The 23,918-nt window shown below is 41.2% G+C and overlaps 1 protein-coding gene across 2 annotated transcripts in view; it reads right to left on the bottom strand.

The window, feature by feature from the left end:
• Window positions 1–2,799: 2,799 nt before the first annotated feature.
• BLTP3B (bridge-like lipid transfer protein family member 3B) overlaps window positions 2,800–23,918 on the bottom strand; it is a 68,661-nt gene continuing 47,542 nt past the window's right edge. For both annotated transcript variants that reach the window (XM_084794630.1, XM_084794631.1), the window contains exons 12-21: window positions 20,228–20,369; window positions 17,919–18,112; window positions 14,627–16,131; window positions 14,079–14,251; window positions 12,068–12,210; window positions 10,500–10,650; window positions 8,738–8,991; window positions 8,319–8,427; window positions 5,792–5,985; window positions 2,800–4,675 (exon numbers count right to left, since the gene is read on the bottom strand). In XM_084794630.1, coding sequence (XP_084650756.1) covers window positions 4,556–4,675; window positions 5,792–5,985; window positions 8,319–8,427; window positions 8,738–8,991; window positions 10,500–10,650; window positions 12,068–12,210; window positions 14,079–14,251; window positions 14,627–16,131; window positions 17,919–18,112; window positions 20,228–20,369 — 2,985 coding nt within the window. In that variant the 3' untranslated portion in view covers window positions 2,800–4,555. The remainder of the gene's footprint in view (window positions 4,676–5,791; window positions 5,986–8,318; window positions 8,428–8,737; window positions 8,992–10,499; window positions 10,651–12,067; window positions 12,211–14,078; window positions 14,252–14,626; window positions 16,132–17,918; window positions 18,113–20,227; window positions 20,370–23,918) is intronic.

The raw sequence follows: 23,918 nt of genomic DNA, 5'->3' as shown, positions 1-23,918 counted from the left end.
CGGAAAGTTGTTCACAAGGTTGTTCACATAAGGGCTCGGGGAGGAAATGAGGAAGTGTGCCTCGGCACGAGGTCTCAGTGATCATCTCTGGGGCCAGGACTGAACATACACTCAAACTGGACGTTTAACTTCCTAGAACCCTAAGCTCAAGATAACTCTTTTTTTTTCTATAAAGTGTCTTGCCCACGGTGTTTTATCACAGTAACAGAAAAGTAACAAATACGGGGGTAGATATGGGAGGAATTAAGTGAAGGAGTGGATATGATCAAAATCTATTATATGCGTGTATGAAATTCTCAAAGAATAAAAATTTTATATAAAAAAATTAAACCTTGACTAGTCTAATTTAATGGAGTATTATAAGATGAAGTATAACTTTCCTACTAACACTGCTACTACTACTCTTACAACTAATATCAAATGCAGTATTTTGAATTTCCAAGATATGAGAAAAGAGTAACTATAATACACTGTGAAATGTTCTTGACATATGTTAAATTAAAGAGCAAAAGTGCATGTGCACATGCTTGCATACACACACAGACAGACGGTGAAGTGCTGGCAAAAGGAAAAATATGCAAATTCAAATATGAATGAAACAAACAGGAAGCCCAGAAATAAGCCTGTGAATTTATAACCAACTGGTCTTTGACCAAATTACTAAGACTATAATGGAGAAGAGATATAGCCTCTCTAATAACTTGTGCTGGGGAAACTGGATGTAGAAGAATGAAATCAGACCATCACCTTACACCAGATGAAAGGTCAACTCAAAATAGACAAAATACTTAAACAAAAACATCAGTTGTTAAAGTACTGGGGACGGGGAGGTAAGCACAGAGGAAAAGCTCTATGAAACATAGACTTGCTGAAGCACAAGTAACAAAAGTAAGAACAGGCAGGCGGGATAGCATCAAACTCAGAAGCTTCTGCAAATGAGAGGATGTGTTTGCAGCTATGAATCTAACAAGGGGCTTAATAGTCACGGTATAGGTAAGGCATCCAAACAACTCGGTAACAAAAAATTTTAAAGGACCATTTTTAAATATGCAAATGATCTGGATAGATAGCTCTAACAAACAGCAAATGTCAAAGAGGACACGAAAAATGCTCAGAACCCCTAATCATGGGGACCCAGAAGTTATAATACAGAAGTCCACAGTAGCAAGCTTTGTTGAGAATGTGGCGAAAAGTACACCCTTGTGTGCTGTTGGTAAAAACGTTGGTTAGTCCAGCTATCATGAAGAGCACTAAACATTAAAAATGCAAGTACCATATGATCCAGCATCTTCACACCTAAATATATCTCCAAAGACTATCAAATCACTCTAATCAAGAGAGATCCACAATACCACGCCCACCGCCTACCGCAGCAGTATCCACAACAGCCACGCCCACCGCAGCAGGATGTACAACAGCCCAGATGCAGGATCACCTGAGGACCCGCTAAGAAATGGGAGGATGTGGTTTATACACACAGGCAGTCCTAAGGAAAACGTCCTGTCTTTTGTGACAGCATGGCTGAGTCTGGAGGACACGATGCCATGCAAACAAAGCAGGCAGAGGCAAGCAAACACTGCACGGCCTCACTTGCATTCAGAGCCACAAGCCACACTCCTGAGACCAGACTAGAGTTTAGCAAAGGCTTGGGGTGTTGGAGAAGTGGGGAGAGATCGCTCCATGGGCATTACATTTCAGTTAGGAGAAATAAATTTAAGAAATCTGTATCACTGTAATTTGTAATGTTGTATATACTTGTAAGCTACTGAGAGAATAGAGTTTATGTATTATGCACTCTTACCAGACCAAAAAAAAAGTTCATAATATGTGTATGATAAATTTAGCTTAATTTAATTATTCCATAATGCATACGTATGCAAAAATCATTTGGTACACATTATAATTTGTAACTTATCAATTAAAATTATTTTTAGAAGTTAACCCAAACAAGAACAAAAAGCAAATTATAACTAGCACTCTCCGCTTCTGACCATTCACATACACCACAATAAAACTGATGACATGACAATTTCTAATTAATAGTAATGCTAAAAATCCTGCTACATTTACTGTAGGCTTATTCATTTATTTCTTCCTCTGCTAATAGTATGCGTTAATAAAAAGTTGTCCCACTCTAGTTCAATTAGTTTGTATAATGCACAGCAAAACCTACATCAACACTCACATTCATACACATATTCAGACACACTCACACACTCTTGGTCTCATATACACTCATATATGCGCGCGCTGACTCAGTGGTTAAGGGTGTGTACCGCTCCCACAGAGGACAGGAGTTTAGTTCCCAGCACCCTCGTCAGGAAGCTGACATTTCTGCCGATCCCAACCCCAGGGTCCCCAAAACCCTGTGCTGGCCTCCACAGGCAATACACTCACATGCACGAAGCCACACTCATATACACACAATAGTTTTAAAATATCTTTAAAAATACATAGTCCTCTTTAGAGGACAACAAGTAAGGCAGTGAATCCTCCCTTTGTCCTGCCTTTGCCAAGCCTGCGGGTGGATGACTGTGCTGACAGGGAAGCGTACAACAGTGTACTTTACATCAAAACCACATCATCAACTGTGGCTCTGCTCGACTTATTCTGAGCATCAAAGGTTTCTTTACTCTCAAATTCCCAGCGGCCCAATCACACCGACCTTCCTCGTCTGTGGTGGGAATAGATGGAATATTTTTGGAAACGTTTCCTCAATCTTAAACCACTATGAAGACAGTAGTACTTTTTATGAATAAAAAAAACCAATCGGACAAAACATATGGAACACTCAGCATATTATCACCGCTGTTGTTTATACGATTTCGTGGGAAGGCCAAATACATTTTAGAGGAATAAGGAAAACATTCAGTGTCTAGTAACATTAAACAGTATAACATTATTCCATAGGAAAATTATCTGCTTTGTAGACCAGGTCAGTCCTGAGGAACAGCGTCAGTTCGGAAGTTCATGTGTCATCCGTCCTTCTGATTGAGGCTGCCCTTGCTGAACACATTCTGAGACATCAGAGACCAGCAGGCTACACATCCCAAAGCTCTAATCAGACTTCTGCACTTAATCTAAGGCTACATACAGTTTAGAGTAACAAAGTTTTAACGTGGTGTTATAAATACTCTGAGGTAAGATGGCAACAATTTAATTTGTCCTTGGTGTAGGCTGGCTCCCACATGACGCCAACTGAAAAGGATGATATGGGGAAGGGGGAGGTAAATACTGTTGACAGGAAATTGTCGTTTCTGCCAAGTCCTCAGACCCAGGGATGGCTGTGAGTTGTGCCACAAGCAAAGCACCATGAGTGTCACAACAAGGACCAGGGTGTCCAAGTACCTGAAGGAACGAACAGTCCAGCTGTCTCATGGCCTAACTGGATATATTTATACTTAGGAATGGGAAGTTTAAAATAGACACCACTTACTTTAATTCTATCAGAAATATATTGTCTTCAAAACCTGTTTCTTAAAATACTCATGTACTTTATTTCATAATTAAGATTCTCTCATGTTGTTTTCAACCTTTACCCATAGAAAATAGAATTCAAAATTTACCAATGACTCTTACAGAAGACTGTATGTGTGTATGTGTGTGTGTATACATATAAACACACCCAGACACACATCACAGAATTTTAATCAAAACTAGCTTTATATATTCATATGAGCAAACACATGTATAATATGATACTACAGGAATGGTATGAAATTGTTTTCTGTGTGTGAAAAACAAATTCTCTGAAAACATTCTCCTTAAAGAGGAAAGATAAAGAAATATTAAAATAGTATTAATTAAAATTTTATAGTTACAAATACTGCCAAATATAGTAAGGTAAATTGTGTTTTTACTTCTAATGATAAATATTTAATGGAATGTACAAGTAATGTTTTTAAGTCACTTGGCCATATACTCTAATATTTGTGCTTATATTTTTACATTTGTACCTTATTGAAACCTTATTCATAATTTAAGGTGCTTTTCTTTTCACATTTTCAAGTAACTTTATAAGCTCGGTGGGGTCAAGAGTTTTCAGTTTGTAAACTTAGTAATTATATAATTTATTAATCTGATTGGACTTTTTACAGCAATTAAATAATTACAGATTAAGTACATAATTTTAATAACATTTAAAATGTAAGCCTACTTTTCTTTTACATTAGCCCTGAAAGCATCGATTTGTTTGTAAATAACAGTAAATTATTAACAGAGAGAAATAAATGCAGCAATCTGCATGAGCACAACAGATCTTCTCTTTTCTTCTGAAAATGCTTACAAGACACTGAAATGAGGAACTGACAGCTTTTCTCCAGGCACGGACCTGTGTGGGATACAGTGTGCGCTGCCCTCACCGGGCCATGCCAGCTGATTGTACCGCTTGCACCCAATGTTTTCTAAGCATGGTTTGGAACAGTCATCGCTTCACCATACACCGATTTGCTTTATTTCTTGTAAAGGAAAATCTCCTGCTAAGTGGTTACACCCATGTTCTGAACACAGCCTTCCTCCTCCAGAGCTGCCGTCTGCGTTCTCATGGCCACTGCGGTCACTCAAGGGCCATGCTCCTCATGTGGTGGAGAAGCTCGTCTCTGGCTGAGTGAGCCTCCGCAAGCGCTGTTTTGGCTCGAGCCAGCTCCTGCTTAAGACACTCGTTTTCCTTCATGAGCTGAAATGATACATTTAGAAAAAACAAGAGGCTTTATCACTACTGAAAATCTGTTTTATGCAGCATCGCTTGGGATGGCAAACCACCCAGTCAGTGCTGCTGAGGGTCGGTCCACTTGAGCTGAAAAGTGTTTCCAGGAGCTATTGAAAGAACTTAGTATGCAATTAAGTGTATTCCTAAATTTTGTCCCAGTAATTAAAAATACTAATTAACTTCTCAATTCCAAATTTAACAGTAATACTGTTCACCGTAATTTCCTCTGTGTCTTCAGACACGCTGACCCCTTTCTCCATAACACTCTCTCCTTCTGGCTTCGTGCAGTTTTCAACTTTACGCCTTCCAGCCTGGCCCTCTTTTACCTCTTCTTGAGAACCCTTACATTTTCACGTCCTATTAGATTTCGGGGTTGGTCACTTCCTCTTTTACTTAGTCACTGCTGTAGATGGACTTTTCTATGCCTACGAGTCAACAAGAAATGGCCGGCCCAGAACAACCCCTCCCATGTGCAGACTCACGCCCTCAATATTCCAGCTGGCATTTTTCTTTCAGATGGTGAACACATTCTAAGACTTAATCCAAGGATTTGGTGCTCTCAGAGCCACTACATATGAGGATACAATAAAAACTATGGGCGGTCTATATTTACAGACAAAATCAATCACAGAGCTCAGTTTCAATACTCTAAACCCTTGAATGGATCCATGAATTCCCTCTACCATAGAGAAGTCAAACAAAGAACACTTTGTTTATGTATAATTTCAAACCATCAGAGCAACGTGAATGTTCAGAAATGATAACACAGTCACATCACATCATTCAGCCACAAAATAACCTTGAAGCAAATGTAATAATAGGAAGACATGCTGTACAATGGTAAATTGAGTATAGTATAAAAACTTGAAAACTAATTTTTTAAGAATGAGTAAGATTCTGAAAGGATAAAAACATTGATAGTATTTCAAGTAGAAGGAATTTTTTTACCTTGGTCAACATTAATAACTCTAGTATCTACAGCCTATGCTTTACTTAAATATTAAATACATCAAAGGTGTTTTAACCATTAGTATTTTAGTAATTATCAAATGCTAGAATTAAACATAAATTGTTACCCGTTACCTGTTCCCTTGTCAAGCCAAACGAGCACTGAGGAGAGCTAGCTGCCTGAGAAGGCGAGGGAACCTCTGGGCTTGTCTGGGTGGCTTGAGTGACACTGCGTCGTTTCCTCACATCACTTGTCCCCCTGGTCGGCACCACTGTATCACTGTTGGCATCATCTTTGAAATCAGTCCCAGGGTTAAACATGTGAGAATCTGATCAAACAAATAAAATGCTCAGGTAACAATGCCAAGTAAAGCTGACAGATCTTTAAAATTCTATTATTAAAAACTAAATTAAGAGCTAGGCATGGTGGCACATGCTTTTATTCCCAGCACTTGGGAGGCAGAGGCAGGTGGACTGCTGTGAGTTCAATGCCAGCCTGGTCTACAAAGCAAGCTACAAAGCAGGACAGCTAAGCCTGCATAGAGACCCTGTCTTGAAAAACCAAAAACAAAAAAAAAAAACAAAACAAAAACAAAAACAAAACAAACAAAAAACCCCCAAAACAAAAAAAAAACCAAAACTAAATTAAGATGAGAATGTCTCTTTATATAATTCCTGATTGTTTCAAGGTTCTTCTTGTTATAGGTAGTTTATTGTATATATGTATAATAATATAAATGTATATGTAAAAAAGAAAATAACAACAATAATAAAAAAGAATGATAGTACATTTGGATGGATAAGCCAGCAGTGTATGAGGGTGGTAGAGTCTGTTGAAGGGTTGTTCCCTGTTGGGCATTAGGCACAACCAATCCTGTGCTATCATTAAAGTGTGACAGAGAAACAGGGAAATAAATCGGCTAAGACTGAGAGTTCACTCTTTCAAATGATCCCAAAACAATCACAACAGTGGGCTAAGAGATTTAAAAATAAGATGAAGGGGCTGTAGAGATGGCTCAGAGGTTAAGAGTACTGGCTGTTCTTCCAAAGGTCCTGAGTTCAATTCCCAGCAACCACATGGTGGCTCACAATCACCTATACTGAGATCTTCTGGTGTGGAGGTGTACACACAGACAAAACATTATAAACATAGCAAATAAATAAATCTTTAAAATAAAATAAATAAAAATAAGGTCAAGATGCTTGTGAACAGACACAAACATCCTGGACAAAATATTAGTAAAGCAAACACACCAACACATAAAAACAGACGCTGGGCAAGGAGGAAGGAATGCAAGATTGCCTTACATTTAATAAAAATGTTTGAAAAATCCAGCAGAGGAAGGTGGATGTCTGTGAGTTCAAGGACAGCCAGAGCTATATAGAAACTGCCTTAAAAACCAAAAAGTAAAAAGAAAAAAACAAAAGCAAACAAAACAAAAAATGGCATTTGAAAATTCCTACACCTTCCCATGATAAAAGTCTAGCCAGCGTAGGAACAGAAGGGGAACTCCCCCAGTGAGAGGAGGCGTTGGCAGACACCCCACAGTGGTGCACTCAATGGGACTTCTCATCTTTGCCAAATCGGAACAGGACAAGGATGTCTGTTCTCACCGCCTCAATGCTGCCTTAGTTGTTCTCAGCTGTTGCAAGTGGGCAGGCAGGGGAAGGAAATCAAGACACCTAGACTAAAAGGAAGGAGCAAGGCACAGGTGACAGGCTCTTGTACACAAATGTTTAGAAGGAATTGGCAAAAGGAAACAAAAACAAAAACACCTGTTGGAGGGACGGCAAAGGCGAGGAGACTCAGTTGCTCTTCTAGAGGTCCTGAGTTCAATTCCCATATAGTTAGAGAGCTTCTACAGTAACAGGTCATATGGCTTCCAAAAGGCCTCTAAGTGTTAGTTATCCCCGCCCACACTCCCTCCTCCCAACCCTAGTCATCCTCCCATCCCTAGATCCTTGGAAGAACCCTCCTCCCCTGGTCCCTAGCCACTGTGGATAGTCTAAATTGCTCCTATCTACAGCATCAAAGCTAACATCCACATATAAAGAAAACATACTCTGTTGCTCTTTCTGGGTCTGGATTACCTCAAACAGGATGTTTGCTTCTAGCACCATCCATTTACCTACATGACTCATAATTTCATTTTTCTTAACAACTGAACAACTGTGTAATCCAAGTGTCCTATGGGGAGGTGGAAGGCAGAGAAAGGAGAATTCCTGGCTTGCAGGCCAGCTAGCCTGAAGTACAAAGTGGTAAGAGACAAAGAGCCTCTGTGTCAAACAAGATGGACGGTGAGAACGACCCAATACCTGAGGGTGCCCTCTGACTGTCACATGCTCATTGTGGCATGAGTGTACACACACACACACACACACACACACACACACACACACACACACACAGGTGCAGGGGAGTCACACAAAGCCTTTCTTACTTTTGTTTGAGACACAGCTGCAGAAAAGGTACCCAGCTAACCAGTGATGACTTCTTTCCAGGGCTTACACACAGACGTGGTAGACTACAGTGCCCAAAGCACTCCTCAGCCATCCCTACTGCACACCGGCATAAGGCAAACAATGAGCGGCAGAAGCAATGAGCATGTAAATGATTCCATGTCACCACGTCAGGTGCTCACTGACGTCATTCTCAGTGTACCTCTGATGTGGAAGGAGCCGTCATCATCCCTCTCCACCACAAGGTGATCAATATGCACCGTCACAGGGCTTGGCTGGAGGGACACTGTGCTACCCCGGGGACTGTCATCCTGTAGGTAACGAGAAAATATTGCCATGCTCTTATGAAAAAGAAATGAAAATAGAAAAGTCAACTTGAATAAACAGGATAATATATATATATATTTTTTTTTCGTTACTATATCAAAAAATTGCTCACACTATTTTTCCCTTTCTAAAAAGGTTCTCTGTAACATTCACTGTGCAGATTACTCATTCATTCACTTTTATAAATTCTGACAGAGGACATAATTTAGAGAAGGCATGATTTTAGACACAAATCAAAGTCCAGAAAAGGGAATGCAAACATTTATGAAAATACAAACTTAACCCTTAACGTACTTTCAAATTTATCTTTGTATTAGAGACCTGTATCTTCATTGGCATTACTGTTGCAACAGTTTCATCATCCAAAAAGTGTTGAATATTCAAAAGGGAAGACGTCAGAAACTCGGTACTAAAATTCTCTATGTGGCATTGGAGAAATCCATTTTTTTCTGCAAGCAAAGAGTGTACTACAGCACCAGGCCCACTTTCAAACCTCAGAGAAATCTCTGGAGAGGATTTGGGAGGAATTACAGCTTTCTGGTCAGAACCTGAGACACAAACATGAAAACTTGTAACTTTGTAATACTACTAAAGAAAACCTTATACACCATTACAATTACAGTAAAAATATCAAAGATAAGTCATTTTAAGAAATTACAAAACAACTTAAGTATTTACTCCTAATTTAAATGTTTCTACAATATAAATAAGATATATCATAAGCACCATAGTGTCACTTTTTCCAGGCATTTTCAAATACACTACTGGCAACTTTTCTATATTTTCTACTTTTTCATAATGTGGCAAATTTATGATAAACTCTAATAGGATACACACTTCAGATTCAACATCCAAGTGAGTACACAGCTGTGTCTCTGTAAGAAGACAGGTGACTGTGGTGAAGTGAATCTTACTTGGGCTGTGCACCTCTCTCATTAAATTAGGGTCTTAAACAATGTCAAAGTATACAGAGGAGATGCCACAAAACATTCCCAAAGAACACTTAAAACAAAGTACAGTAAATAACATGTAATTCATATATAATTACATTTATTTATGAACTGACTTTGTTCCAAAAAAGAATGAGTTGATTTACTGAGACAAACAACAACGTATAAAAATAAATTTTAAAACATCAATAAAAGCTTTATACAATATTCAAGGTAAAAAGGAACTAGTAATGGAAAGACTAAGATCAATTAGCTGTGGGTAAAACTAATGTAATATTTTGCATTTTATGCCAACTAACATCAAAAACAGCAGAGCACCCGTACACTCACTGCAAGGACACGCCAGGAGTGGAGTAAGGAGGGAAGAGACAGCAAAGAAGAACGCCAGCTGCCTTGTTTTTAGTTAGCCAAGAGAAAGTATTTTGGTTACAAAGACTAAAAAAAGGCCTGAAGGCTTACAAAAAAATTTTATTTTCATTTATTCTTCTCTCATAACCTTCTCTCAATACATCCTGACAGCAGCTCCGCCTCCCCATCTCCTCCCACTGCTCCCCTCCACCTCGCCTTTCCACTATTTCTCGGCTTCCCTTCAGAAAACAGTAGGCCTCCCAAGGAGATCAATGAAACAGCATATGAAGAACCAATAAGACTAGGCACAAACCCTCAGATCAAGGCAGGATGAGGCAACCCAGTGGGAAGAAAAGGGACCGGAGAGCAGGCAAAAGAGTCAGAGACACCTCCATTCCCACTGTTGGGAGTCCCACAAAAATCCCAAGTTAAACAAGCACAGCATGTATGCAAAGGACCGCGCAGAGATCCGTGCAGGGGCTTTGGTGAGCCACCATGAGTGCTGCTTAAATATGTCTACCTCCACCTCACAGGACAGGACATGACAGCATACTTTCTGATATTATGCAAAATTGTATTTCTGTACATTATGTATCACAGAATCCTAAACCCAAAGTAAAAAAGGAAATATCACTCTGACATTTTATTGAGCTGAATCATAGGCAGAACTATTAATGAGCCATGTATATATAACACACAGTGAATTTAAAACATATTTAAGCATTCTGTGTGAAAAGTGGTTTAAAGAAAAGCCTTACCAATTGGACGATTACCAAGGTAATGCCGCAGACTGACGTTGCCTAACTGATTTGGTGTCACCTGGTTCACTTGAAGACAGATTTCTGTATCTTCTCCACGGATATCAATTTCCCCATTAATACCAGTGATTTTAAACACCACAACTGACATCTGTCAATGGTTATATAAATAGTTAGTACCCCCATGTAATTCCAAGAAAAAAATTAAACAAATAATAAACAAACATTAACCTCAACAAATACAATTCTGACTTATCAATCAAATTGTCCTTGCGGCCACAGAGCCTGGCTGTTGCATTTTATAGATTGAGCAGCTCTAGTATAAAATTAGAGATTGGCTACTTTCAAGTGCCAATGCAATGCCACAAGTAAAAATATTCCATACCATTAAGCTGTTGCACAAGACTATTAAGAAACTGTATAAAGTTACCTGTAGGCTATGTGTATAAGGAATCTATGAAACATAATCAACTTTGGGTTTATAATTGGTTCCATATCCAGGATACCTCATACTCATATATAAAGATTCCAAAATCCACAAAATTTTAAGTTCAAAGGTACTTTGGGTCCCAACATCTCAGACAAAGGATGCTCAATCTTTGTAGACAAACTCCAGTTGCTTTTGTTTTCAATCAGTAAAGACAAAGTATTGGGTTATAGGGACTGATAATATGACATTTCCATATATGAATGGATGTTCATTAAAAAATAGGATATGTCTAAATTTTTTCATAAAATTTCACTGTCACAAAGGTTTAAAAGAAAGTAGCATCTAGCCAGGGCAGTGCTGGAGAGCTCGTCCCACAGACGTGAGCACTGGAAAGCTGGTGGGCTGACTGGCTCAGCATCCTCTCAGGCCCAGGTCCAGGGCTTTGAGTTGGCCCACACCAACATCCACCCCATCGATGAACTGCCAGTCCTAGAAGTCCAAAGCTGCAGGATCCCCATGACACAGGGCAACAACAGGATATCCAAGAGGAGTCCCTGGGAGGATCCAGTATTGATGGTGTAGCAGAAGCCAGAGGTGTCGTACCAGTCATTGCAATGAACATTTGCAAACCAGGGAGTGTGGACAAAGGAGTACACTGTGGGACATACCATGACATACTACAGCTGCCATGATGAGATTTTTTTTTTCTTTTCGTGTGGGGAGATTGCAAGGGCGGAGGGCAGTTATGAGGGGATGCGGAGATGAATGGGATCAGGGTGCAATGATGTGAAGTTCAGAAAGAAATCAATAAAAAAGTTTAAAATAAACTATCATATTTTCTTTGTAGAAGGACTGAGTAGCATCTGTGCCATCAAACTCAAAAGGCAACAAAAATATTGGTCAAAATCTAAATGGGACAGAAGATGGGAAAAATGAAGAACAGACCTACTCCCCTCCCTTCTTCACTAGAAACAAACAAACTTGAAGGGTAAGGCACGGGAACAGGGGGCTGGCTAGACAGAAGCAGCAGAGTGAGCGGGCAGCTAGGAGCAGCCATGTCGGAGATGAAGGGTGAGACAGGCGTGCATGATGGGGAAGCACAGCTGCATGGCTCCCCACAGCACTCTGGGGTGATTACCAGATCACTGCGGGCCTCCTGAGCACCCTCCGAGTTAGTACTGACAGCATCTGGAGAGGCTTCCCCACAGTGCTGTGTATTTGCACCGGCACTCACACTCTCTGCTGGGCTCTGGCAACTCGCATTTGAGTTCCTTTTAATCACTGAAATAATACAAAAGTAAATTAATAAATTAAAATCTCTTTATATGCGTTCCAGCATGGTTTGTATCTATCAAAAATGGACTAGATGCTTTAGCTCTTTCAAGCAAGGCCTTGTTTAGAGAGCCCTAAGCAAACAGAGTCAAATTGCAGTCCCTTAACAAATAGGAAATCATAACCACGACAGAATGCCAGAGATCCTGTGCTGACTAGATTTATGGCAACTTGATATAAATTACAGGCATCTGACAGGAGGAAATCTCGAGTAAGAAAATGCCTCCTTAAAATCAGGCTGTGGGTCAGCCTGTAGAGCATTTTCTTAATTAGTGATTGATAGAGGAGGGCCCAAGCAATTGTGCGTGGTTGTACCACTCCTGAGCTGCTGGTCCTGGGTTCTATAAGAAAGTAGGCTGAGGAAGCCATGGGGAGCAAACTAGTAAGCAGCTCCCTCCAGGCTTCTGCACCAGCTCCTGCCTTCACGCTCCTGTGAGTTCCTTCAGAGATGGACTATTATGTGGAAGTTTAAGCCCAATAATCTCTTTCCTCTGCAACCTGATTTTTGGTCATGATGGTTTGTTGCAGCAATACCAACTCTGACCAGGACAGATATGAAAGCCCTAAATATAGTAAAATAGCAATGACAGTGGTAATAAGGATAAGTAAACAAATATCCTCCTGCTGCGGCAGCACTGCTGTAATATCCCGTCAGCTTCCCATCTCCTCAGCTCCCCATACGCGTCGGTCAGTCTGAGGCCCCTTTCTCGTCTCACCATCATACAGCAAGTCCCGGTCACCTGTCACATGAGCTGAACAGCACGTGACTACTGTGCGCTGCTCTCTCCCTGCCTACATGTTGCAGTGTGCTGTGCTTCAGGACACCTCAAGCTATCTACGGGGAAAGGAACGAGAGAACTACTCTCTGTGTCTATCAGATTAATACTTTAAAAGGCCGTAAAAGAACTGTTTCAAAAAGGGGATGACAGAAGCCCACGACACAAACACTAGGAGCCCGACTCAGCACTGTGTTTACCACCATGTAACCAGGCAGCTTTTGCCCTGATGCCTGGCAGTGTGGGATGCTCAGCAAGCTCTCCCCGCATGTGGAACCAGCAAAGGTGTATGTGGCACTAACAGTGGGATATGAAGTTAATAGTACATTCCAGAGTCTTCCTCATGGCCCAGGAAGAGTGCTGTGATAACCTTTGCTAACCTGTACAGAGAGTGAAACAGATGTAAGACTCTGAGGTGGAAAAATCGTTGTCACAGTAACAAAAATGAGACATGGGGCCAGGAAGATGGCTCAGTGGGTAAAGGCCCTTGCCACCAAGCCCCACAACGTGTCTAACTGGAATCCATGTGGTGGAAGGAGCGAAGCAACTCTTATCTCTCTGACCTCCACACTCATGCCGTGAAACCCGGGTGCGGCCCTGCCCCACATCTCCAATAGGGAGAAGAATGGAGTCCTTTAAAAACAACTAAAGAAAGAAAAATGGCATGTAAAAAACTAAACTGAGGTCAAATCATAAAGAATATTTTCAAAGAGGATTAAAAAGTCTAAATTTCACAGCCTTAAAGCAATGAATGAGATGTTCCTGAGTATGAACTTGACAGCAACATGTTCAAATTTGTATTTGGGGGAAGAGTAATCTGTTTTATGGAGTAAAAAAATGTGAATTCACAAAAGTAGGTGTGAGGGGCTCATTAGAACAGCCACTAGGAAGTTGCGTCCATGAGTGCGGGGCTGGGTGCACAGCCTGAGTCATTTGCCTGCTTGCCTGCTGTAAGTACCAGTGCTGGGTGTGAGCGTGAGTGCCAGAGCAGCACTTGTAGGAGCCACCCTCCCTAGTGAGAGCTCTCAGGGTGCTGCTTACCTCTGCCCAGCAGCACGTGGCTGTCGCTGCCATCGCTCTCCACCTGCTCCTCCAACCCCACGCTGTCCAGGGAAATGGTGTCCAGGGAGATCTGGGAGGCGCTCCTTCTCATGCTCTTACAGGACACAGCGAGTGGAGCTGGGGTGGGTGGGCAGTGTTCCTTAGGGTTAGCACTGTTAGCAAATAAAATTAAAATTACCCCAGGGAGAGGAAAGAACTGCACCTTAACACACTTAATAGCTGTTATCTCAGTACTGGGGAGGCAAAGGCAAAAGGACTATGGAATCCTAAGCAGCCAGGCCTTGGCAAGACGCAGGCCTGACAAGGAAGACACTGGTAAAGCTGCTGCACCACATAGCACCCAGAAGCTACAGAGTGTTAACAAGTATATCAAAACATAGAAGCAGTGGGGGCTTTCTCGATTCTCAAAACAGATTTTTAATCCTAAAAGTGCCACATTTTGTCATGAGGTTTTTCTACTTCCAAACAAAACAAACAAGCAAAGAAACAAGCCAAAGACACCACTTCTATTCTGACAGTATGGTTACCTGAGAGAGGGCTGGGGTTTAAGCGGTCTGGCTGTGAGGCCTTCTTCCTTACTACTGTCCAGGCTCTCAGAGAGGGAAGCTGTTTCGGGAAGGAGATCTTCAGCTTTGAAGATGGACTGGATGGTTTCCTTTCCCTTACCTGCTCCGGCATTTGCAGGTGTGCTCTGACTGCCGTGGTTGGCCAGTGAAAGCATATTTGAGTCATCTCTGGAGTTTAAGACACTATCTGCGTCTGTGAAAGACACACCTTCCCTGTGACTGACTTCTGGCAGCATTTCTCCTGGGCCACTCTTGTAAACAAGTCCACTACTTTCGTCTTCACTTATTTTCCCTAAATGTTTATCTGATAAATAGTCTAGAAAAGAAGTGCCTTTTTGCAGATTTGTGTCGCTGGCTGATTTAAAAAGCAAAGGATCCTTTACAGGGGCATGGCTAAGGTCGACACTCATCGACCTGTTGTCTGACATATGATTGAGAGTAGCATTTCTAATTCGATGTACACCACTACCACTTTGTTTCCGCTTTGAAGACAAAATCCCCCCGTTTTCTGAGGGCAGGCAGTCAGGAAGCAGTGGGCTCACGCTTTCAGAAGCAGGAGAGCGCAGAGTGCTCTCACGATCTACGGGATGCAGCAGCAGAGCCAGCTCCGCGCTCCGAAGTAAAATCCCAATGCAAACGGAAGTCTGGGTAGCAGGGCTGCCAGTCACGGCTTCTACATCCTTCCGTAAGGTGTCGGAAAGCAGGACCAGCGACTCGTGTATGAAAAGCAGCAGCAGATACTGGTAGTGATTGAGCTGCATGCTGACATGCTTATGAACGCGGACCAGGACATGAACATCCGCGTCTGAAGACGAGGAGGAAAACTTCAGAAACATTTCCGACGACGCAGGTCTCTGGCCACCGTTTGTCAAGGGCTCGGACTCCGTACTGTAATACTCCTTCAAGAGTTTCTTGCGCTTCATGCGGCCGGCCAGATCACTGGATTCACTCTGTGAGGTATTAAGGGGCGCTTGCCCACACGTCTGGAGCGCTTTCTGTAACCGTGCATACCTTGTGGGCTGGCAAATCCAGATAGACAGAGGGAAAGAGTCTACAAAGCTTATTGGTCGTCCCTTTCCACTTTTCATCCCTTCATAGTCTACCCAAAACTGGGAAAAGTAGACCGCCCACACATCAGTGGCTGCAGACGTTTTCAGAGTATTCTTATTCAACCTGGGAATGCTGTTCCCTTTATAAACTTCATGCATTTTGGTATCTTGCTCATGGGCGTGTCTCTGGAAGATCGGGTGTAGAAGATTAAAGCTGTCACAGGACTTGGGGAACCGCGTATAACTTTTGCTGAAGAAGTCACAATCTTTAAAGTCTTGGAACAAAGCTTCTAGGTCCGAGTGCCGGCAGTTTGGACAGTGCCTCGTGTTGGTGGCAATCATTTCAGAGCTCTGAACAGACACCGTGTGAGGCTGGTCGGCATGGCAGCCTGGTTTCACTTCAGAAGGAATGACAAACTGCAAGGGAAAATACTTGAGTTCAATTTACAAATTCCTACATCTAGAGAAAACACAAGAAAGACTTGGAATTATTTTTATTGATACTTTCCCTCAAAATACTCCTTTCCTCTCCAGATATAAGTCACAACTTCTCCCTTTGTTGAGTCTTCTAATAAATTCAGTAAAAGACAGTTAACAAATTAGCCACTAAGAGGACACATGTCTTGTTACATGTAGTAACAATATTCATGATTATGTATGTTTGAATCATACAATAATCAGGAAATAAAAATACAGGTGTGGACAATGCAGCACTCTGATAAAAAATGCATGCAATAATATACAAGGTCTTAGATTCAACATCCAGCACCATAGTATATAAATGAATAAATAGATGAACAGACGCATTTTCCAAAACTTACTACATGTGTGAGTACACAGAAAATGTTATTTCAGACTTCCTGAAGAAACTCTCAAGGGTGAACTGAATCTAGTCTGAGTGCTCATATCGGAGCTCATAGAGTGATTCCTGTGCACTGCTCATGCCCAGAAAATAAACTGATCATTACTTAGTTCTGTGCTGCAGAACATGCTTTTATGCTAAGTTGAGAAAATTTTTACTTACGTCAGGAAATGTGAATATTTATTTGCACAATGGTTTTAAAAAGAACCATGGATTTACATAATCAACAACAGGCCCTGCAATAAATTCTCAGTTATATCCATGTTTTATCCTATTTACTAAACTGTTTTGTCTTTTAATCTTTCCCCTTTAAAAACCTCAGAGGTTAAGAGCACTGTCTGCTCTCCAGAGGTCTTGAGTTCAATTCCTAGCAACCACATGGCGGCTTACAACCTTCTATAATGAGATCTGGTGCCCTCTTCTGGCCTGCTGGCTCACATGCCGGCAGAATACTCTACATAATAAATAAATCTTTAAAAAACAAAATCAGATCAGATTAGCAACTACTTACCTACAATAAAAAGCAACTTTTTGTTAACTTTGCATACTAGTAATGGAATAATATGAACAATGCAATGTATACAACTTTAAAATGTTGTTGTATATTTAACTTTTTTCTAGAAGAAAAACTGTATAAACCCTGGAGAAGGAACAGAATGGACTAAAGGTTTTTTTAAAAACCTACTTTGTAACATACACTTATTTATTTATCTGCCGTCACAGGGAGTGTGTAGAAGTCAACGGACAACTTAGTGGAGTCAGTTTTCCTCCCATACTGTGGCCCTGGGAACTAAACTCAGATAGCCAGGCTTGGCTACAAGCTCCTTTACCTGCTGCGCCATCCCTCACTAACGATGTACATTTTGCTGTCATGTCTTCCTTTCAAATGAATAGAAGTTAGGAAAAAAATAAAATCATAAATATACAAAGGAGAGAATGCAGTCTCTTAGCTTTCCTATATTCAAGAACAAGATTCAATCTTAAATTTCAACATAAAAATTAAGATAATTAAGCTTATGTTATATGCCAGAATTATAACACTGTCAGTCAGTTTTATTTCTATAAAAATGGCTTTGTTCTCACTTACGTGTAGTGGCACATGCCTTTAAACCCATCTGAAGGCAGAGGCAGGTCTCTGGGAGTTCCAGGACAGCCAGAGCTAAATAGTGAAACACTCTCATGCACTCTTGGGCGCTCTCTCTCTCTCTCTCTCTCTCTCTCTCTCTCTCTCTCTCTCTCTCTCTCTCTCACACACACACACACACACACACACACACACACACACACACGCGCGCGCGCGCGCACACGCGCACACACAAGAAACCACTTGATTATACAATACCTTTAGCATTAAGCCATCAACTCGAATATCAACGTGCTCATCAGATTTTGAATTGTCATTCAACTTGTACACAGCCATGAACTGATTAAGACTCTGTTTTAAATCTAGTAGGAACTGGTTTAACCACAGAATGCTTCTTTCATCTACAGTAAACTGTAGAGCATTCAGTTGGCTATATAGGTTGGGAGATGGAACTGTGGAGAAAGAAAATGTTACGCACCATTAATGAGCAGTCAGTTATGGTTTTCAAAGAAAGGATATTCTAACAAGTTGTATTCTGTCTTAACAAATATCATACATGAAGCTACATATGTGACTAACAGCAAATATACACATCAAGATACTCTATGCTTCACTTAACTGAAAAAAACAGTTTAATGTAAATTAAATGTATAAACAGGAAGTACTACTATATTCACAAAGAAGCAAACTTCAAAACATCACCTTAAAACACGGCATCAAAGCTACCACCTGCATGGCCTGTCTGTAAGGCCTTCACTATCTGCATTGCGCTCTGCATGCCCTAAACATGGCTTCCATTAATTAATGATCTGGGGACCAGTACAATGCTGTGGGAAGGAAGCAATGGGCAGACATGCCTGGTTTTCACTTGGGCCACTCCGCTACTTAGAAGACACTGAGAAAATGGTTCACCTACTATGTATAACCCTATCTTCTCAGCCAGAGGAGCAGTCGAGAGAAACAACTGACAAATGCACATACACGCAAGATGTCCGAAAGCAAGAAAGCGGAGGATTAGATGGCATCAATTCGGTGCAAATAAGGAACACTATGGTAAAATACTTGGACATTTATCTAAAGTGATTCCAGACAACCCAGGCTTGATTCCCAGTTCCCATGTGGCAGCTCACAACACCTGCGACTCCTGTTCCAGGGACTCCTCACACCCTCTTCTGCCTTCCTCACACACTGCCTGCAGGCGGTGCACAGACACGCATGCAGGCAAAACATTCACATACATAAAATAGTAATTGTAAATAAATCAGAATTAAAGAAACAGGCAAAGGCGTGAAAGCATGAGGACCTGAGTTCTCAGAAGCCATGTATGCTCAACTGCAACCCCAGGGTGGGGAGGAAAAGAGAGACAGATTCCCTGGGACTGGCCAGCCAGATTGCCTACCACACAGCCAGATTGCCTACCACACAGCCAGACTGCCTACCACACAGCCAGACTGCCTACCACACAGCCAGACTGCCTACCACACAGCCAGACTGCCTACCACACAGTCAGACTGCCTACCACACAGTCAGACTGCCTACCACACAGTCAGACTGCCTAATACACAGCCAGACTGCCTACCACACAGCCAGACTGCCTAATACACAGCCAGACTGCCTACCACACAGTCAGACTGCCTACCACACAGCCAGACTGCCTACCACACAGTCAGACTGCCTAATACACAGCCAGACTGCCTACCACACAGCCAGACTGCCTAACACACTTGGCAAGCTCCAGATCAATGAGCCGTTCTGCCTCAAAAACATAGTAGGTCAAACACGCTGGCACACATCTTTAGTCCCAGCACTTAGGAGACAAAGGTAGGTAGATCTCTGAGTTCAAGGCCAGCCTGGTCTACACAGAAAGTGCCAGACTAGACTGGCCTGCAAAGTGAGAGTACAAGGGCAGACAGGGCTACAAGTGAAACCTTGTCTGAAAAGGTCAAAGCAAAAAGCAACTAAAGAAACATATCAAAGTGGGCAGTTAAAGAATGACACCTGAAGTTGGTCTCTGAGCTCCATGCACACAAACATCTGTGTACCTGCACACACACAAAGACAGATCACAATACAAAGGAAGAGTTTAGTTGAAAACCTCAGGTAAAATGAAACAAAGGCACATAATTTTAATGTTCAAACAAACAAATAAATAATCATTTTAACTCCAGGAAGCCAAAATAGCTTACAAGAGCCAAGAAAAATTCTTTATAGAAAAAAAGTTCAATTAATTATTCCTTTTTATGCATTTGACTCATCAATGGAATTTTACCAAAGGAAAAAAAATGAACATTTTTTCTACAATAACATTCATTCATACTTTATTTGACAAATTGCTAACAAGTACAAAAAAGCAAGATAAAAGCACAAACTTCAAAGATACAATCAATCACAAATCCCACAAGATTCCAGCCCTCAAGGACATATATACAACTGCTAGCAAGGTGTAGAAGTGGGAGGTACAAATATACACAAGCAGGAGTGAATTGTCCTGCATAAATTATTAAAACTTAAAACAGTCACCTAAAAACCCAGTAATGAGTAAGCAATAATAAGGTAAATTCTCTTACTTGGAAAATCCTTCCCATCTGGGTAGTAATATTCTGTGAACTCTATATAGATAGCAGACATTTCTTGTGGAAGATACAGGGATTTCTTGTTGCATGAAATCATACTTTTAGGAGAAGAACGACACTGTTCTGCTGTAGAGACCTGAGAAAACAAGTTCGCTTAAATTATACCAAAAAGGACTTTTCAAAAGCATTTCTGCAACCTACACACACATCATTTTCAATCTCTTAAGATCACTTCTGGGCCAGCAAGAGGGCTCTCTGGGTAAAGGCACTTCCGCCCAGACTGACGGCCTGTGTTCTCTCCCTGAAAGGCACATGGTGAAGAGAACTGACTCCTACAGGAATTAAAAGACAACTTGTAGAGTTGTCCTCTGGCCTCTAAATATGTGCTGTGTTGTGTGCAGGGTTGTAGGTGTTAATGACACACTAAATATATAAATAAATGTATAAAAATAATATTTAACATGAAATATCCAGGAACCACTCAGAAATCTCTATAACCAATTCAGATCTTTATCAATTAAAAACTCAACTTTGTACACTATCTTGTAAACTTACTATTTTGAGTCTTTAAAATGGCAGGAAAATAGTAATAACTATATTTTACTGTGGGGCCAGAAAAGCCATGAAACTGGGGAGAGTCAGTCTGGAGCAAGAGTGAGAGCAAGATGCGTCCAAACCCTGAAAATCTTGTCCCGAGATTGGCAGGAGTAGGACTGCTTCCTCCCTGCGCTGGGCCTGCATGTCCCAGGGCACATAAGCCTTGTGACCCCCGCCCCCACCGCCCTAGAGATGGCCATGGAGCCTGATGGCTAGGTTTCAGGTCAAACTTCCTCTCTCCCTACAGTGACATGTTCAGCAAGCACCTGGAACGCCTAGTCAGACAAATGAAGCATTAATACCTACCCACTCCCTAAGGTTTATAGACACCTTGTTTTCCCCCAGTACAAGAAGCTTTTTCACTGAACACTGTCTCCAGAGAAAGCAGTTCCTCCCGGACTCACACTGACCAAGATCCTGCCTACCCCACCCCTGCCCCCCGCCCCTGCCCCAAGCTAAGCTTCATACCCCAAGGGGGAAGCAGACCCGGAGCAGCATACTATTAGTTAATATGGATAAGTAAGTGGCAGACTCGGGACACAGATTCAAATCAAGGCCAGAATGGGTTCCTTAGTATGTTCTTTATACTGCATCAGAGAGTCTCTTTTATTGTGAAAGAGTTTTAGAGTTGGTGATACAGAAAAGAACTCTGCAGATAGATGGTGGTGTTAGTACCACTCGTTAATATATTTAATGTCAATGAATTGTAATTTTAAAATAATAATGGAAAGTTGTGTCAAGTTTACAGAAATAACTATTGTAAAACACAGTATAATATAAATAGTTCAGCCAAACCATCTGATTTCCTTTTTTAAATTTACTTTTTTCATTTTCTGTGTATTGAATGAGGGAGTAAGATCTTGGAGTTATACTTGTGAGCTGCCATGTGGATACTGAGAATTGAGCTCAGGTCCTTTGGAAGAGTAGCCAGTGCTCTTAACTGCTGAGCCATCTCTCCAGTTCTCCAGTCCCACCATTTGATTTTTTAATTAATTTTCAAGAGGACCATTATTTTTAAGGTTCTGGTTTCATATATATATATAACATATGGGATAAATATTTTATATTTTATATATAATATATTAATTATATATTTTTAAAACTCATTAGCAATAACATCAAAGAAATGTACACAGTGGGCTGGGGATATAACTCAGTTGGCAGAAAGCTCACTTAGCAGATACAGACCCCTGAGTTCAGTCTCTAGCTGGTTACTGACCAATATAGGCATGGTGGCACATGTCTGTAATCCCAGGACTCTGAAGGTGAAGCCATGAAAAAAGAAGTTCAAGGTCAGTCTTAGCTACAAGGTTGGGACAGATAAGAGTCATTATAGCCAAAAGAGTGTACTAATTCTCAGCCAATGAAGTTTTATCCATTTGTTTATTAGAGCTAAGTTAGTAGGCTTGGCAATTGTTTTAACTGTTTCATTTTTTAAACAAATGTGTATATTTCTTTTTCTTTTATTATTATTAAGTATATTGTATGTGTATATAAGTATACACATGCCATGGCACACATGTGGCAGCCAGAGGACAACTTTAGGGAGTCAGCTCTCTCACTCTATCATGTGGGTCTCATGCGTCAAACCGAGACTCGGAGGAGCACACCAGCAAAGCTACCCCGCCAGCTCTGCATCTGTCTACTTCTTGTATGAAGCACTAATGTTAGAGTGTATTTTCTTTTGACGATTTTTTTTTCTTGAAACAATCAAACTTTCTGGTTACTTGTACAAATGGATTTAAGACAATTTATATTATATAATTTAAAAGCTCTTCCGTATATAAGGAAACAAAGCCTTCTCAATATGTCAACTTAATAAACAAAAGCAAGCCAGGTATGGTGGCACAGGCCTTTAATCCTAGCACTCAGGAGGCAGAGGCAGGTAGATCTCTGTGAGTTCCAGGCCAGCCTGGTCTACAAAGTGAGTCCAGGACAGCCAAGGCTACACAGAGAAACCCTGTCTTAAAAAAACAAAATAAATAAATAAACAGACAAAAGGCATATTTTACTTGTTAAAGTTATTATATAAAGATGAAATATCATTACTTTCTATCACTTTTACTTCTGTGGTTTTTAAAATGACTCTGGATACAGAGTGTCTTCACTACAGTATGAGTAACGAGATTATGAGTAATTGCCCTCCCTCTCTTTCCTATGGTTTTATTTAAAGTCTCCTTGAAAGCCAGGCGTGGTGGTGCATGCCTATAACCCCAGCACTCAGGAGGTAGAGGCAGGCGTGGTGGTGCATGCCTATAACCCCAGCACTCAGGAGGTAGAGGCAGGCGTGGTGGTGCATGCCTATAACCCCAGCACTCAGGAGGTAGAGGCAGGCGTGGTGGTGCATGCCTATAACCCCAGCACTCAGGAGGTAGAGGCAGGCGTGGTGGTGCATGCCTATAACCCCAGCACTCAGGAGGTAGAGGCAGGCGTGGTGGTGCATGCCTATAACCCCAGCACTCAGGAGGTAGAGGCAGGCGTGGTGGTGCATGCCTATAACCCCAGCACTCAGGAGGTAGAGGCAGGAGTGCACACAGCTCCGGGCCAGCCTCAGTTACACAGGGCACTCAAGGCCAGCCTATGCTACATGAGAGCATGTTGCAAAGAAGAAGAAAAAAAATCAACCAGCCAGGATATAAGCTGCACTGTATGAACAGTTTATAGAGGAAACTGTTGCACAATGAGAAAATAATCAGGGCTTTATGTATACTTGAATGAAAAAATTCAAATATAGCAAGATTTACCACAATAAATGAGAAAATTTTTTAAATGATTATATGAATCTAGATGTTTTTACTTTTTAAAAAAATAGGTCAAATGTAATTTGTTCCTCTTGAAGATTGTGGTATTAGCTGTGTTGTAGGATGACAGCTTGAGTAAAACACTACATATGAGGCAGAGTTCTTCACAGAAAAGGTTGAGTAGAGCAAAAAAGGCACTTCAGATCTTCCACACAGACACTGTGCTGTAAGAAATTTGGTCTCCAGGAAGAGCTTGGGGCTTTGCTCCTGCTCCCAAGAGATAACCAGAAACTACAATTTCCTATTCACAATGACAACTGATAGATTTATGCAAGACAGAAGCTTGG

Source organism: Acomys minous, assembly GCF_964271855.1.
Source record: "Acomys minous genome assembly, chromosome: 9".
NCBI lineage: Eukaryota > Metazoa > Chordata > Mammalia > Rodentia > Muridae > Acomys > Acomys minous.
The sequence above is the reverse complement of the archived record's forward strand: the minus strand, read 5'-3'. Positions and strand labels throughout refer to the sequence as shown.